We start from the raw sequence: 17,297 nt of genomic DNA, 5'->3' as shown, positions 1-17,297 counted from the left end.
ACCAAATCGTAAACATCGCATTTTAAATATTCTACGGGGATGCAGGCTGTATCATGAAGGGGAGGGGGGGCAGCACAAATTTCGCGTTTTAAAAATAAAGTTTCGGGGCTAACATCTCCCTTAATTAGAGTAAGACGTTTGACATACTGACTCACGGTAAGTGCCGACGCTACCTAATTAAGAATTTACAAAACAAAAGCAGGGATTATGATCTTCGCAAGGATAAAATCCACGGAAGATGTGTCCTTTATGTTCGAGTACTCATGGCAGGGGGGTACCGTAATCCCGGGAATACATCACCCTGCGATCATCCTTCCGCACTACAATTCCGACCGCAGTAAGAAGTGTGGCGAAAGACGAATGGAAAACCATCGCTATAATGTAGAGTTGCATGAAAATACCTGAAAATATCAACACGTAATAAAAATGGTCTTATTAATATTTAATAAGGTATCTCGATCCGGACATCACAGAACAAAAACCTGCAGGGAGTGGCAAGGTTAACAAATCCACATCGTTACTCCCTTTATTAAAAAAACAAAACAACGAAAAACGCTGCCTTTGAGCGGGCAACACGATGCGTTGCTCATATTTCGGACTCATTTCTGCCTCTTTAGAGAAAGGGACTCCAAAGGCTTTGCGGATTTCGTCATACATGTATGTCAAAAGCGGCATCGCGAAGACGGGGGTCTTACCTCCTCGCTGCAGCCCGCTCTCCCCGTTGCGGCTCCGGGTCTGCCGCTGGCTCCGCCCCTCCCCCCAGCCGAGGACCCAAAACAAACCCGCCCACTGCTGTGGAGCGGCGGCTGTGCCAATCCGGGCCGGCAGCTTCGCGACACCGGGCAGCGCCGCGCTGCGCAGGGCGCGACCTCGGGCGCTCCGGCCGGGGGCTCCATACGTCCTTAATAATATAAAAACACGTATCTCAGGCCTAAATGACAGAGCCCGTGTTTATTATGACAGCTATGTGATTCTGACATACGTCTTTGCAGTTATTTTTGTTTTTCTTTAGCGTCTGGCGGAATCCTCACAGGGGGATCCTGTCTGCTTTATCAATGCAGGCTTGAGAAGGATACACCTGGAAATCCCCAGGTTAAATCTAGGGCTCTTTGTGGGCTCTTGGTGTGAGCCGGCGTGTGCGGGTGGGTGCAAAACTCTATATTAAAAATAAACCTTAATAAGCTACGATTCTGCATGCAGACAGCCTACATTCATCAAATCACATTTGGTGTGCTTTTCCATAAAAAAAGGAACATCTGGAATGGTTTTGACATTCTTTTAAAACTAGCGCATAGATGTGCTGCAGCAAGAGAAACATTAGATTTAAATGCCTTTTTAAAAATAATATGGTCGCTCCATTTAATTGTACACGTAGGATCTAAAACTTCGCTAGTGTACGCAACCTTTAAATGCATTTCTCTAACGCATTTTCTAACGAAAATAAATAAGCTATTACAAAACAAATCCTAAATGGAAATAAAAAATATTGTAGTGGAAGAACAACGATTAGCTTCCCAATTTCGGATTAAAAATTCATAATTTAATATTTTTTTCGAAAATCAATTAATCGTTAAATAAACTAGATCTAGGCAATTGAAGCAAACAGTTTTAATATATCGCAGACTCTTGCTGTACTATAAACGCTATCTTAGATTTTTTTCACACGGAAAGTGACGAATAATAGTCAGTAAAGTGGTAAAATAAAAACAATTTATTGAAACCTTATGTGTTTTATATGCAAGCCGTTTTAGAAGAGGTGTAATCGTACCTGAATTCCAATAAGACTACAAGGACCATGAGCACCGGAAGTGTAGGGGTTAGAGGGGGGCGGGGCGACGGAAGCGGAAACTCATGGAAGAACGGAAGGCAGCTGGTGGAGAAGAGAAAAAACGTATACAATGAAAACTCAATTAAGTTAAGGAATTGCCTATCGCTTGCCCAGTTCCTTCACTGGAGAAACTACGCTTAAAATTCAACTTGCAGCGGCGTCCAGGGTTAAAGTCTTACATGGGAGAGCCCGTGATAGATTGCCAAAGCGAAGAATAACGGAAAGTCGAGTTTGTTTATGTGTTATTCGGTTGCAGCTACCGATGTTAGTTGCTGAGGTGTAAATGGTGAATCGCCGCACGTTTTACAATTTGTCAAAATAGCTATGCGGGGCTGCACGTCGTGACAAGGTGGACATATGTGTGCGAGAGTGACAGGTCAGAGCGTAGCTTTACGTTGCGGTTGGTGAGCGACGTTTGTGTGAAATCGTCACAGTATGATGATCTGGGGTTTATTTTGAATTGTGGGTGTGTTAACGATTGCTTCTAAAAAAAACCCCACTTAAAGCTACATTTGAAATATCTTGTGGAACAACATGTCTCTGCCGTGGTAGCTTCACGTTACCGTGAAACAAAGCATGACCGTGGTGAGGCCGAGCGTTTCGAGCTTGTGTCTGTGTGCACCGCAGCCCTGAATGGCGAGGAAGAGAAATAGCTGTTTAAAGGAATGAGCTGAGGCCTTACAGTCACCGAGAAGAGAGCACAGAAGCGAGAAGCTGGCCATAAAATGCCCAGAAGGAAACAGTCTAACCCACAGCCTGTGAAATGTAAGTACTATTTTTGATTCCAGCGGCTGTAGTGGGTCTTATACTGTATATCAAAATGTGCCATTTCTGTGAGTAACATGCATTTAGAAAATCTGACGGGGGTATTGGTTGAAAATACAAGGTACCAGAAACCCATTTGTTGTCATTGTATGTAAATCGTGCTCCCCGTCTCTGTGTTTATCCGGGCTGTCACGTTTTCCTAATGATCAAATCGTTCAGTCTGGGTGTCCTCAATCTGGTTGTGATTTTACTTGTTTGAACTTAAAAATGAAAATCGCGTGTGTAGCGTGAGGTATGAATTCTCAAAATGGTCTGAACATCTAGTAAATTCACACATTCCTTCCAGTTTCACTAAGCTAAATTTACATGAGTCTAATCGACTAATCAATTCATACATTTATAATGACTGGAGAGTACTCGCTTATACGCTTACTAGAGCAGTTTAAAGTACCTTGATCGAGGGTGTAATGCCAATTAGTGAGCACAGTAGGTTTACTGTATGATTGTTAAAATAAAACCGAACGAACATTTTCACGATTATGACCGAGGGTTATTTTTATAATTTGCTTGAGTAAAGCTGATCTGGGGTTTAAAGTGTGCCTCATATAATATACTGTAGCAATCCACTTACAATTAAACTAGTATGGATGTTGTTTATTTAACAATGTTTGATGTAGCTCAGTATAACAGAAGCAAAAATGACTGCTGGATTAACAAAATACTTTTTTCGTGGAGGCTGAAACTTAACTCTTCTTTATATATAAATTAAATAAAGTTTAACTGGCTCAAGTAGTCTGGTGCTAACTTTGTGATTTTGTTTTTGGAAGCACATTTAATTTCAGACTTATTATAGAGCACATTCATTTTTTTAGTTCATTTAGAAAATGAATTAGAAAGCAGCATCCTGAATTTTTGCATCGGCGACTCTGTTCATTTTATTCAGTTTATATAAGGTGTAGGTAGTTTAAGTGTTGAAGCTTTGGTGAACATTGTCAGTAAGTGGGTATGCTGATTTCTTGTACTGTGTGTTGCTTTCTTTTAATTTTAAATGTGTAACAGAAATACTAAACCTCCAGTCCTAAAGCTTTAACATGTGTCTTCCTCATTTTCTGCTTAAAAGTTGTTTAAATACATTTTTGTCAATGGTTTAAGAAGAAATTATTTTATGAGTATTAATAAAGGTAAACATTTTATTTTTATTTGATTAAGTGTTTCTCAAATGTCCTTTCTTCTTTTAGTATCATACATCCTTTTTGTTAATTTTATCTTTAGCCTTTAGCCTTTTTAATGATCTAGAAATAGTGTGGTTACAACACAGTTTAAGCCTTGATATACAGTTTAAGCATCTGCCTGTCACCGACACCTTCACAAGTGATGTCGGGGTTCCTTGCAAAACAAAAGGAGCTGCCTCTTAGATCCACATGTGCAAGCATTTCCTTTCCTGAAGTTGTTCTGCCATTTGATCATTTTCAGATTCAGTAACTGAGTGAGAATGGTGGTGCTGGGAGTCTTGTTTTTGTTTCTGCAACACAGTTCTCAGCCTAAGTTCCAGTCACCTTTTGGCAGCTCTCCACTGACTTTCCTCACTAGCACTGTGGTAACTGGCAGGTCCTTACATCTTCCTACTCCTTCTGCAATAGCTACAGAGAAGACTTTAAGCTTGCTATCATATTTGTGTATTAAACTGGTAAGCCTGAGAGCTGAATATTTGAGCACAGTTGTGCTGGTGTACAATACAATCTGGCTTTATGCAAGGCATTGTAAAAGTCCTACCACCAGACTGCAGGGGACCATAAATATGGAGAAATCATCAGTAATGGAATTTAGAGAAGAGTGTAGAAAACACCATTAATTAAATTGTAAAGAAAATAGAAGATAGTACTCGCGTGGAATGACCAAAAGTTTTTTTTTTGGCAGCTCCAAAAGATGGTGGGAGGTGAACCAGCCTTAGTTTGTGGCAACTGCTACTAACATTGGGGAGTAAAGCAAGAGAACAGACACAGGAAGCCAGAGAGGGAGGGGAAGGGTGATTCATGGGCCAGCAGAGGAGTCCTGAAGGGGGTGAGAGAGGATGTGGAGGGAGTAGATATCAGGGCCAGGAGAAAGATGATTGTAGGAATTAAGGTGCCTCTTTAAGGGTTGTTCTTAAAACCTGCTGTTTGTTCGACCATGGTGGTGAAGGCTGTTACCACCTCTGTGTCTTTTTCTAATTCAAGAATAAGGTTTGTTGTTGCATTACTGACTGGAGGCAATGCAGTCATAATACCCCCTTTCCCCAAAGGTAATGATTCCTAAAACAAGTGATAGCAGTTAATGACTTTTACCCACATGATAAATACTATATGGTCAACTGCTAGTGGTAACAATATAGGCTTGTCAATGGGAAGAGTATAATGTAGTTTTATTCAGTGTTCATGTGACTGGTTATCAGTACGATACGGTCTCGATTATCCGACATAGCATTCAACATGCTATATACATATATGCAACGTACTGTATGTGTGCACATACATAATTATTTTGCCCAATCCCATGCTCCTTTGTCTCTCAGTGCGTCAAATACTGCTATTAACATAGCTTTGCTTGTTCATTTGCGCGTGTATATCTAATTTTATTATTTAAGAAGTAAAGAGAAAGAAAGTAGTTCTTTCACTGGAACAAAAGCTTTAAGCGTTAGGAAGACTAGACTTAAGGCGAAAAATTGTATCTGAATTCGGTGTGGGACGAGTTACAGTTGGTGACTGGAAGAGGAGAAGAAATCGGATAGAAAAGTGGTGCTTTGATCGGGCCTCAATTGAAGGATTGAGGGACAGAAACACGATGAAGAAATGTGAATATGAAAAGGTCAGTGAGGCTTTGTTCTTGTGGTTCACGCAGCAAAATGCCTATCACAGGTCTGATACTTCAAGAAAAAGCTCTGAGTTACAGTAGATAATAAACCAGATTTCATACTTCATACATAATCTATGATTTGTCTACTCAGTTTCCGCATTATCTGACATTTTCAATAAAAATATTATACTATCGGTCTCGTTTAGGTTGGGTAATCAGGACTCTACTGTATCTGATAATTATCAATGGTAATGTTTATGCATTTTGCTTTGTCGGTAAAGCATTGTACTGAAATCTGGGAGAATTTTAATCTTGATGACAACGTAGGTACAACTCACCATGACTGAGACAGACATCTAAGGCTTTTGTCAGGAAAACAAAGGATTTATCAACTCTTTCAACTCAAATTTGTCAGTCCTTAAACTCACTCAATTGTTATTTGTGAATAAAAATGAAGAAATGTATGTTTCTGATCATGACAAGACAAAGGCTTCAGATCGACAGACAGTCTTAGTCAGGAGCTAGATGGACACACAGAGAGCAAAGCTTGTGCTTTTCATGTGCTGGTAACGTTTGCTGTTTCTTTGCTACTGGATCGTTAGTGTGTGGGATTACATTCTGGGATGAGTCTGTTGCATTTGTTTCTATAAGGTTTCACATTCCCACTGCTTTCAGTCCTAGCATTTGTCACCACAGTCTGTCATCTCTTGCTGACTTGGATTTGCTCCTGTTCCATTGTAAATTAGATTTGAAATAGTGCCTATAATTGTAAATGGAGAATGCCGCCGGTGTTTTGTGACTCATAGCGACTCTCAAGTGTGAGAGTTTCTTCAGAAGGACATTTGTTGTAATCTATTAAATGGTCTACTGTAATTTGTGTGTCACAATTTTGTATGGCAAGCTGCAGAGCCTGTCCCTGATGTAAATAGGAGAAGGCAGCAGATCAGATGCAAAAGTGCGAAATTGTTTCACCAGTTCAATTAGGTGGGCTGGATTGTGTAGAGTGAAATTTAGCCAGGGCTCTGGGCTTAGCACCCCTACTCTTTCAGAAAGTGTTGTGGGATCATAAATAACCAAGAAGGCCCAAGTGGTCAGGATGTTAGTTTAGGTTAATGTCTCATCAAGTGACCAGTACCTCCCTACAGAACAGTGTCCCCAACCTTCCTTAGCTTGTGAAACCTGAAGGGATCAGGCGTCAGGAATGTAATGCTGTAACCTGTTTGCTGTTTCTTTGGGTAGCCTAGATCCAATGCTAACCATCTCTGCTTCTGTTTGTTAGACAATATGACATTTTCCAAATAATAAAATCCTTTTTTTTATTTTTGTTTTATTCAGTCTTAGTTTTATTCCCAAGGTTACGTCTTCTTTAGAAGCATTGAAATGAATGCTGTTTCTAAACATGTATGATGTCAGTTATACTGCTTCCTGTTGCCAAAATTCACTATGAATATAGAATTCAGGTATATAGTCTGTGAAAAGTGTGTGGATTGAGCATATTTGTTTAAAAGGGAGGAAATAATACAGATAAGGGATGGATGCTGAATTTGGGGGAATGTAACTAGTGGAGATTTTGGTATAATTAGCAAATTGATGAAGACAGCAGATGATACTGAAATAGGAGTATTAGCAATCACTGTAAAATCAGCCAATGAAATTAAAAAATGAAGACTTGGCAAACACCTTGCAGAAGACATGTAGACAAGTATGTGGATTTGCAAGCAGGTAGTAAAAACCTAATCTGTAAATACAAAATGGGTACTGAGTACTGAGTTAAACCTGTGAAAAATTAGGGTTGTAATATTGATACATGTGAGGAAGCACTAAAAGACAAACGGTGTTAGGATATATAGTAAAATGTATAAATTAAAATCGAGAGATGTGAAAACTGTGTAATTTTAATGAAATGGGACAAGGTTAAATAATTTGGTTTTCAGCAGATTCAACAGAACTGTGGTTACATAGCTTCATTTGTCTTAGGCCTGTCCGTGCTACAATACTGACCAAACCTGGAATGTACTGATCTGGGTCTGTCTCTCCTTGTATGAGTAGTAGTGTAGAGCAGTAGGCTGGGAGTAGGAGGCTCTGTTTAAGACTGAATTATTGCTCATGCTTCCCTCGCATAAGTGTTCACTTGTCAATCTTTTTTCGCATAAGAATTGCAAAATGGAAATGTATAGATAATAGCTTTTTATTAGCAAGGTTGCCAGCACGTTAAATGCTGTGTTACAGGAAATGTCCACAAGGCGTTTCAGCACATTTTGTACATCCTCTAAAGAATGCTGCACAGATTATGCTGAGGTCTCAACATTAATTCTAAAAATAGATTCCTGTTGTAGACCAGTTAGTAGCGTGAAAGAATTTGTATTGTTTCTGCAGTGAACCTTTCACATCGCGTTGGCCAAGTAAGATGGCCAATTTGAATCCAGATAAGGATGATGCAAAGTGTAAAATTAGCATATACTTTTGTAAATCCATTGCAGAGTTACAATGATATCCCCACCGTTTAGGCATAACATAATTGAATTATTTCGAAAGACAAAATGGATAGAGCTACTTTGACCTGTCATTCCAAGTGATTCCAAGTGATTTCATGTTTTTTCCTTTTTTATTCTGCATAATGATTGGATGCATCAGTTAATCCATTATCTGCATTTGCAGGTTCTTGAGCTGAAGCTGTTTTGCATCTTCTGTCTCTTTATAGGTACAATACTATTATTTTCATGGAGTTATTGTAAATCTTATGTAAGACATCACTGCTTTGAAAATACTCTGAATGGCATACCAAATCTCTTTTTACCAGATAAAATAGGAATAGATTTCCAGATTAAGGCTTACATTTTACGATTTTCAGTTCTTCTGGGAAAATGAAGCCCTCCTCCAGCATCTTATGAAACGACCTTAGTGACCAGAAAGGATGTCCATGAATGGACAGATGCTTTTCTAAGGGCCATGGGCCTTTAACAGCCAAAATGTCTTGCTCAGCAAGCATGAAATGTTTTCTGATGTGACCCTTATTCATTGTTGAGGAGAAAATTGCATGTATAGTAACATGTTGTCTTGCCATTGCACTTTAGTTATCTCTGATGTGGTTGTGGTGTTGTTTCACCCATTGATAGGTGTATCTTGAATAAATTAGACCAAGGAAGGTCCATACAGACTTTTAATTGACTGCCATGTTCTGCCATTTTTTCTTTGATTATTGCTATGTATTGTTTAGAAGGGTTGGTTCCAAAGAACAAATTAGTTAGCACTGATTTACCTAGTTGCCTTTGTCTCATTCTCCACTGTTGTTCCATTGTTCACCTCCCTTCACCTCCCACAGCTGGAGAGAAAAAGTATCTGACCATAACAAAATCAAAGAGTTGAACTCTTTGAAATAGTGAATTGTTGGAGCAATGTTGGCACAATAAAAGACAGATTCAAATGATCTCTTTGAATGTTCACAATTCAGTTTTTAATCTTATCTGTAGCACGTTCAGAACATTTATTCTTATTCTGCATCACTGAAAAAAAGCTTGTTTTATTCCTTAGGAGGGCATTCCAGCACTTAAATTCGAGCAGAGCTTACCAAAGAGTTGCAGATATCAGATTCACAAGGAAACCAGATGCTTATAAATCACCATGTTATCAATGTCACTGTAAAATAAACTTGAGTATACAAAACACAACTAAGGTGCAAATGAGGGAAATCATTCCTGAATTTCATTTGGGAAAATGTGTACATTATGTTAACTAGTCGATTAGTGCTGTTGTTTTCATTGTTTGGACTTGCTTAATTTCTTTAAAGGAAATATTTTTGACACGTTTAAGTACTGATTGCTATTTACTTTACATTGCAGTGTTTTGTGAGCGCTTTTTTGAAAAATGTTATTCTTAATTCTTTCCATGTCAGCAACATAGGTTCATCTTCTGACTACATGGGAAAAACTAAAAGAATATTGTGTTAAATGTTTCAGAGTTTCATTCTGTCTTAGACTCTGAGAGCGGTTGAGAGTAACAGTACTTTAACCTCAGGGAATAAGAATCAGGGCAATATTTTGAGTGGACGTTTAATAATACCTCAAGTTTGTTTTTGTAGACCTAATGCTACTGACAATTTATACGGTGGAGAAGAGTAATAATAACTATTTCATCTTCTTTTGAACCTAGCATATCCCTCTCACAAGTATTTTGTTAATTAACATGAATCTTTCTTTCCTACAGTACCTGTTACACAATAGACCCTGTTGATTCATTTAATTTAATTAGATATACAGTAGAAAGAATGTGCCTCGCTGCATCTTTGCAGATTGCTGTGGTCTGATATCGTTATGTTGTCATTCCAGTGGATTCTGAAGATGGATTAGGAGTGGATAATCCTGGGAGCCTTGTCTTGGAGAGTGACTTCCTCCTGGGCCAGGATCTGGAGTTCGGAGACAGCGACGACAAGATCATAGGATTTGAGAGAGACTCAGAAGGTGGGTGAGGTTTTTGACGATGTCAGTGAATTAGGATGGATGTATAATAAAACCTGGCTGTTCAGCTATTCCATAGTGTATGACCCTGTCTTGCCATTTTATATTTTGCATAAAATGTAGCTTTCAGAGCTTTTTGCCAGAAGTCCTACTTACTCAGGTCACAGATTGCATGCAACTATATGCTAACTGCAGAATATTTTTCCCAAGTTAGGATGATATGTATCTAGTTCTGTAAATTGACATACAGTGGTTATAAATAATACATTACCAATTACCCTTGCAATCGCTATTGGACTCTTTAAGCAGCAGCACACCGACTGGTGGGGATCGTTTCCAGGGCTTTCTTTGCTCCTTTGGTGCTGTTGGTGAAGGGAGTGCCCCTCTTCATGACGGTGCTGTGCTGTTTGTGACACGTTGAAAGCCGAGTGGTGAGGAGGTGGTCAGGTTGGAGCAGTCATGGAGAGTTGGCGTACACCTCCTCAGACTCCCCTGTGCTACTTTGTTTGGGTCGTAGCTCTGATCTGAGACATGAAGAACAGTTGATGTGTAGTCCAGCCTTGAGCTCTGAGGCTGTGGGGTTAAGCGTAGGCTCACTGTGACTTTACACTAATATTACAAAGTATTTTAATTTTTGTGCCAGAGCCTGTTTGATAAAATGGGAAGATTAATCAGATGTCAGTGATTTGTCTTTACAAAGAACATCTATTTCATAGGCTTTTTGCCACTTTACTTCACTGTAAAGCTTTAATAATTGGAAGGCTTTAGAACTGCATGCATTTATACTAATTAATATTAATAAAGCGTTATTGTTTTAAATGTTTTTATGTTCTGTCAGTGCTTATTAGAATAAATTCCTTGATAAAGTCAGGATTACATTTTCCAAAACCTAGGTTTTTAATTTTTTCTGAATTTTCTTTCTTTCATCAGTGCCTCCAGTTTTTATTCATCTAATGCAGGAGTAGCAGCTATGGGCTGTCATTGCAATTTTACCACCTGGCCAAAAAAATGTGTGACAAATTGTACACAAGAATCCACATTGAAATACTGTTTCATATTAATATACCGCAAGATCATTTGCCAGCGAGCAACTGCAATAGTAGGTAATCGGAATAGTTTTCAAGGCTCACGAATTGGGAACCACCTGGCCTTCCCTGTTTTTCCCTGTGGTCTCACTTAAGTTCTTGGTTTCTTGAATCCAAATGTCTATTTTCCTGTTCTTATATTATTCAGGGTTTGCATATCATATCTAAATTAGGTGACAGAAAGCATTCAGTGATTATATTAAATTGGTTGTTTTGCAATATGTATTAGCATATGTGACAATTAAAAGATTCTTTCCTCTATCCTCTTCAGTGCTGCATTAATATTAAAATTGCCGGGTGTCTTCACATTTTTCTTCCATTAAATTTCTTACAGCCTCCTTAAGAAAACTAGTCAGGAAGAAGCCTGTGAAAGAAGTCATTCATTCAGGCAAAAATAGAAATCTGGCCTGTTTTGCTGAAAAATGATGCTTAATCAAACACTGCTTAATTTGACATGGCAAATTTAAGACGGGAATCTCCTTTGAGTTTGAGATCAATCTAATGTGTTCCTTAATGTGATGTATAATATATTCTTTGTGCCTTCTAAAAGCACAATGCCACCAATTTTCTATAAAGTCTTATAAAATATGAAAGTTTTAAGGTTGTTTACGCCATATGTACAGATGAAGCTGTCTGGAATATGGAGACTTAGGTAAAGAATAATGTTTCTTTTGAGGAGCAGAAATTACCAAACTGTAACTTAAGGTATAAAGGTGTTTAAAGGAGCCTTTTTGTCCCTTAGAATACAGAAGAAAGGAAAAGGTATCTCTGAAAAGCAGGCAGTTTAATGCTTAGTTATATGAACAGATGTCATGTAACTTACATTGAAAGCAAAAATCCCTTAATGCATAAAACTATACCCAATTTTAAATCTTCTTGTCAGGCGCTAAACTACCACCCTTAGGTGACCTCGAGGTGACCTTTGATAAATGTTTCTTTTCAATCATAAAGCTTACTTACACTTAAATTGTCTTACAGAAAGCCAACAAGACTCTGTCTGACAACCTTATCTTAATTTAATGTGTGAATAAAACAAGAAAAACATCTGCAAAAACAACCTATGTTCACTTTTGCTAGTGCACAAAAATATAAAAGCAGTCTAATTACTTTTCTAATGCATAAATACATTTCCATTCCTTCAAATATGTGAAGTCTTAGGTGGTATACTGTAGTAAACACCATGGTATGACATTCTTAATTTTTTTATTTTCTGTTGCATGACTGCACTAATCTGTAAAATTGCCAAGTGGTGCAGTGAATTCTAAGACTACCACAGCTGCTTGTGGTTGTCAGACAGTCAGTTCAGTATTAAATGTTTATGAACCCATTAGTGCTTTATTGCAATAATCATACAGTTCTAGTGACAATTGTATCACTTTGCAGATTGAAAATACATGTTGAACAGTAATTCCCACAGTTTGAACTATGTACACCACAGTTAAGACATATGATAGTCAGTGCGCATATACAAAAAAATAAGGTTAAAATAATGCAATTACGCAATAGATATTTAAATAAAAATGTGAACATTTCACAAATTGTTTTTTCTAAACAGTGTTTTGAAAGAAAACAAAACCAGAGGAGTATCAATAAAGAGATGTCCATTCCACGCACACAGAACATTTAGTTTTAATTACAAAACTGAAAAAAAGACATTAGATATGAGAACACAAGATTCTTTTTTCCCCGATGTTATAATTTGTTGACATGGGGCATATATGAAACAAGTACATACTGTATGAATCAGCCTGTAGCGGGGAAGTAACTAACAGTGCTTACAAAGTCCCTCGTGTTCTACAATATAAGGAATTACACAGAAATCTGTTGATATTGCAGATTTGTTCACTCAGCTTTTTATCCCAATAACTTGCTGATTGCTGTTGAGTTCAACCATCTCTGTTGGATTTAAATCAGGGTATTCCGCTGGCTTTTACACCCAGTTTAGTTCCTCTACTTTAATAATAAAGATTGCTGCTGTGTGTTTCTGATCACTGTACTGACCGAAACAGTGTCCAGATCCATAGTGCTTCCTGATGTACTGTTTTTAAGCAAGCAGTACAGAAATGCAGAACGGAAATATATGAAAATAGAGGAGTTTAAGAATGCACTAAAGTCTGTTCAGTTAATGTCTGCGCTCTGCTGTTCTGGGTTTTTCTCATTCTTGTAAAGATTCAATGAGCAGCACAGATTCTGTGTAAAGAATGGAAACCACATGTTGTGTACTTCTGTGTAGAAAAGCTTTACAGATCTTTAAAGATTTTCTTCTGTATTGTCATTTTGAATGTTTTTAGCTTGAATTAATGATTCCCAGAATGCTGCAAAACTGAATCGTACATGCTTCGCCATTATATTGTAAGGTCATGAAGAAAACTATCATCATTTGGGAAGCCATTATCATAAAACACTCCTTTGCCATCATCATCATCATCATCATCATTATCATTAATCCCTTCATCACCATTATCATTGGTAACTATCATCATTTTTCAGCATTACCATTACACATAATAATCAGTCAAGTGGAAATTCTAGAGAATGCAATAAAAGCAAAGGTCAGGTTTCAGCTTTGTTCAGATTCCATGTGTATCTGTGGCATAAAGGCTTTTTGTATTTCTCTTCAGAAACAACAGAACAGAAGCAAGCTCCTTGTTAAGTTGGGAGTGAAATGTGAATCAGTTGGTGGAGGCCTTTTGTTCCGTTTTTGTTTTCTGCAGTTTTCTCTTCGGCTTTGAACTTGCAGGCTTGTTTCCTTTTTTCAGTTTTGAGATTTTTTTTAAAAAAAAGATGTTTTCCACTCAACTGTTGACTTGTATTTTAACTGGAGTGTGTCTTTGATGTAAGTGCAGTAAAATACCATTCATTACATTTTGTTTGCTTTTCCTTTTCTTGATGTTCCAGTGAACACTGACTCTCACCAGATAAATTATACATAGTTTTGTTGTCTTCTGTTTTAGTATTGTTTACCTCTTTACTGAAAGCTACTTTATCTGCTGTCTGTCGTAATTTCCAGCTAAAATAGTATCTTGACTATTTTATGAGCTCTCCTTTATATTCTGTATGAAGGTTTTTACATTTGATTCTCTTATTGTAGCATGTTGCGCCGTCACCTACAATAAACTTTCGCAACATTTCCTCCCAGATTCGGTGGCGGCTGAGATCGTCATCCCCGTCTACGCGTTGAGCGATGACGACTGCTCCAGCTACAACCGGCTCAGCATGGAGAGCGACGCAGAGGACCCCCGGGACACGGAGAGCGAAAGGGAGGAGAGCCATGACCACACACTACAGCACTACCTCTCCTGCAGACAGTGCGGCCAGCTGCTGGACAGCTCCCTGGGGGGTCTGGACCTCGCCACCCCCTACTGCCTGAAGTGTGGCGATTCGGGAGAAGGGGGCGGCGGGGAGGAAGACGAGACAACCAGCGTCTCCGCCCCCGACTCCAAGGAGAACGGCGGCTCCAACGGCAGCGTGCGGAAGGTCTACTCGTGCAAGCTGTGCAGCTTCTCGTCGCGCTACTCCAACCACCTAAAGCGGCACATGAAGACGCACAACGGGGAGAAGCCATTTAAGTGCCCGCACTGCACCTACGCCTCAGCCCAGCTAGTCAACCTGCAGAGGCACGTTCGCACGCACACCGGTGAGAAGCCCTTCAAATGCGAGTACTGTGCATTCGCCTGCAACTCGCTGGGCAACCTTAAGAGGCACGAGCGCATGCACACCCAGGACAAGCCCAACAAGTGCAACCTGTGTGACTACAGGGCCAACAACAGCCGCAATCTCAAAAGACACATGATGGGCCATGAGACCGAGGAACCCCCTGGGGCAGCTGAAGGTATCGCACGGCATTTTAATCGCGAAAACAGGTGTAGCATATTAGATATTACCAGTAAAACTGTGCTCAGGGTAAAGCAGCCCTTATTATACACGGGAAACTCTTGTTCCCAACCTGGCACTTAAGTGTTGGACTTAAAATCTTTTCAAGTTTGTTCTTATTGGCTAAAAATTGATAAAGTGATCAACTGTGTAAACCTGACTGTCAAGCACTGGCCTAATGACAGATGAAGAGACTCATTAAGAGAAATAACTTTTTTTATGCTCTGATTTTTCACCATGTTTTTCCCTTTTTTCTTGAAAGGAGTAAAGTAGATACTATCCGTTTGTTCCTCTTTTTTTGTGCTTGCACATCACTTGCTTCTTATTCCGAACGTGTTGTGTAATCATGGGGGTAATGAGCGATAACCTAGAAGAAGTCAACAGAATAGCCCCTGGTCCCTAAAAAAAAAAAACATTAAAAGGCTTAATATCTATTGAGTTATCAATGTTGGAAATATTTATATTTCAATATTGAATATAATCCACTATGTAAGTCCTACAGACATCAATGGGGAAGTTGGTGCAACCTTATTAAGAGTAGAGAAACATGCTGTACAGGAGTATAATAAGCAGCGTGTTGTGTTGTTTTTCAGACGCAGTGGTCTCGGACCTGACGCTCCATGTCAGCAACAGCACTGACTTCCTTCAGAGCTACACCAGCCTGAAGCCAGAGATGGACCCTCGCAGCCTGCTGGACACCGATGGTGTGGCGGAGGAGTCGGACACCCTCCCCGAGCTCCTCTTCCCCTTCACCTGCCGACTCTGTGGCTTGGTTTTAGACGACGGCTTCATGCACGAAGACGGCTCGTCCAGCCAGATCTGCAGCAAGTGCGGGCTGGAAATGCTGTCCAAGGAGGCTCCCAGCAGCCCAGAGAAATCTGACAAAGTGTACTCCTGCGCCCTGTGCCCTTTCATCACGCACTACCCCAACCACCTGGCCCGACACATGAAGACTCACAGCGGCGAGAAGCCTTACAAGTGTCCGCAGTGCGACTATGCCTCTGCGCACTTTGACAACCTAAAACGGCATCAGCGGGTGCACACAGGAGAGAAGCCCTACAAGTGTCACCTGTGTGACTACGCCTGCGGCAACCTGGCCAACTTGAAGCGCCACGAGCGCATTCACTCAGGTGCCAAGCCCTTCAAGTGCAGCGTCTGCAACTACAGCTGCAACCAGAGCATGAACCTCAAGAGGCACATGCTGCGGCACACTGGGGAGAAGCCCTTCAAGTGCCAGGAGTGCCCCTATACCACCGGCCACTGGGACAACTACAAGCGCCACCAAAAGAAACACGGCCACTCCACCGAGGGCTGGACTAAAGTGCAACAGCCGGGAAGTGCAGTATCATAGTTGAAAAAAAAAAATCTCGAGTGTCCTGGGGAAACAGACGACAGTAATTAAAAAAAACATTTAACGGAATCAGTTTCAACATGGGTTTGAATAAAAATGTCAAAAAAAAGGTTCCTGGAATTTTGTTTTTTTTTGTACAATATGGTTCCAGATTGGTAGGGCGGAAGAGCTGTTGGCTGATAGGGTCAGTAGTGAGTGCATGTGTTTCAGAGCAGCACAGGATGATGCATGCAGTTACAAGCCTGGATCTTAGACCAGATGGCCATGTGGGAAAACTGTCTGAAAATCTGAAGGAGAATTAACATTTGTAAGGCCAAGATGGTAGGGTTTGATTGCTCTGTTCATCTCACTCATGTCAGTTGGAAAGAGTCGTGCACTGACTTAAAGATCATCCTCTTGGTCATGTTAAGGCAACTTCAATGGGGTATCTTTAAAGACCGTAATGCAGGATGTCTGTAATTAAAAAAAAAATCTTATTAGTTTGTGTTAACTGTGAATTGGGCATTTTCTTTAACAAAAATGTGTAATAAACATGGATGATTCAGACTGATAGTAAAGCATTTATTTTTTAAAGTGATTGTATGATACAATTATTTGTTTTATATTGATTGTTATTTGGCAGAAGAAGAACATGTGATGCATACTGGTATATTTTCTTAGTAAATTAAACATGATTTCCTTTGAGAAGGCAAAACATTTAAAGGGACATTTACATTAAAGGTCATTTGTTTAATCTGTTTGTTATGTCAAGCTGATTCAACAAATGTGAAGTGAAATTTTTTTATTTAACTTTTAAAGATTTTTTAAAAAGGAAAGAGTCATTCTTAAATAACAGTTTTAACATGTATCCCAGCTTTGGATTTATGTTGTCGTTAACATTTTCATCAGATACGAATATGCATTGTTTGTGCATCTGTAACTGCCTTAATGATTATGAAATAAACAAGAGTAAGCTTTCTGATTAGTTTCCATAATCCGCTTTACAAGAAACCCTGGCTCTTGCAAATGCAGGCATAAGACTTACCAAAGCATGTTCTTTTTGAGGTTTGTAGATTGTATATGTATATAAATAAGTACTTAACAGCATTCCAAACTGCGGTGCTATCTGG

The 17,297-nt window shown here is 39.4% G+C and overlaps 2 protein-coding genes across 7 annotated transcripts in view; one reads left to right on the top strand and one right to left on the bottom strand.

Moving 5' to 3' along the window:
- Window positions 1–895, bottom strand: part of LOC102699121 (E3 ubiquitin-protein ligase RNF19A) — a 41,864-nt gene extending 40,969 nt beyond the window's left edge. The window contains exon 1 of one of the 3 annotated variants that reach the window (XM_015352512.2): window positions 696–895. The gene's annotated coding sequence lies outside the window, so the exon portion shown is untranslated. The remainder of the gene's footprint in view (window positions 1–695) is intronic. The other 2 variants (XM_015352497.2, XM_006626097.3) reach the window with 2 other exon arrangements.
- LOC102698929 (zinc finger protein 513) lies at window positions 67–17,145 on the top strand. Of its 4 annotated transcripts, none has more exons than XM_015352548.2 (5): window positions 67–156; window positions 2,456–2,593; window positions 9,751–9,882; window positions 14,104–14,796; window positions 15,431–17,145. In XM_015352548.2, exons 2-5 carry the CDS (start codon window positions 2,554–2,556, stop codon window positions 16,186–16,188), a joined length of 1,623 nt encoding a protein of 540 aa, XP_015208034.1. In that variant the 5' UTR covers window positions 67–156; window positions 2,456–2,553; the 3' UTR covers window positions 16,189–17,145. The 4 variants fall into 4 exon arrangements, with proteins under 4 accessions (XP_015208034.1, XP_015208028.1, XP_015208043.1 ...); XM_015352542.2 differs by lacking the exon at window positions 67–156 and adding an exon at window positions 1,003–1,142; XM_015352557.2 differs by lacking the exon at window positions 67–156 and having other exon boundaries at window positions 1,862–2,593; window positions 14,104–14,601.
- Window positions 17,146–17,297: the final 152 nt, after the last annotated feature.

The sequence above is a fragment of the Lepisosteus oculatus genome, chromosome 2 (genome assembly GCF_040954835.1).
Source record: "Lepisosteus oculatus isolate fLepOcu1 chromosome 2, fLepOcu1.hap2, whole genome shotgun sequence".
Classification (NCBI taxonomy): domain Eukaryota; kingdom Metazoa; phylum Chordata; class Actinopteri; order Semionotiformes; family Lepisosteidae; genus Lepisosteus; species Lepisosteus oculatus.
The sequence above is the reverse complement of the archived record's forward strand: the minus strand, read 5'-3'. Positions and strand labels throughout refer to the sequence as shown.

Bases quoted from the DNA above. Each gene is read 5' to 3' on its own strand.
- LOC102698929 (XM_015352548.2), top strand. From the start codon at position 2,554: ATGCCCAGAAGGAAACAGTCTAACCCACAGCCTGTGAAAT. The intron at 2,594-9,750 runs GTAAGTACTATT...TTGTCATTCCAG, and splicing joins TAACCCACAGCCTGTGAAAT to TGGATTCTGAAGATGGATTA. The intron at 14,797-15,430 runs GTATCGCACGGC...GTTGTTTTTCAG, and splicing joins ACCCCCTGGGGCAGCTGAAG to ACGCAGTGGTCTCGGACCTG.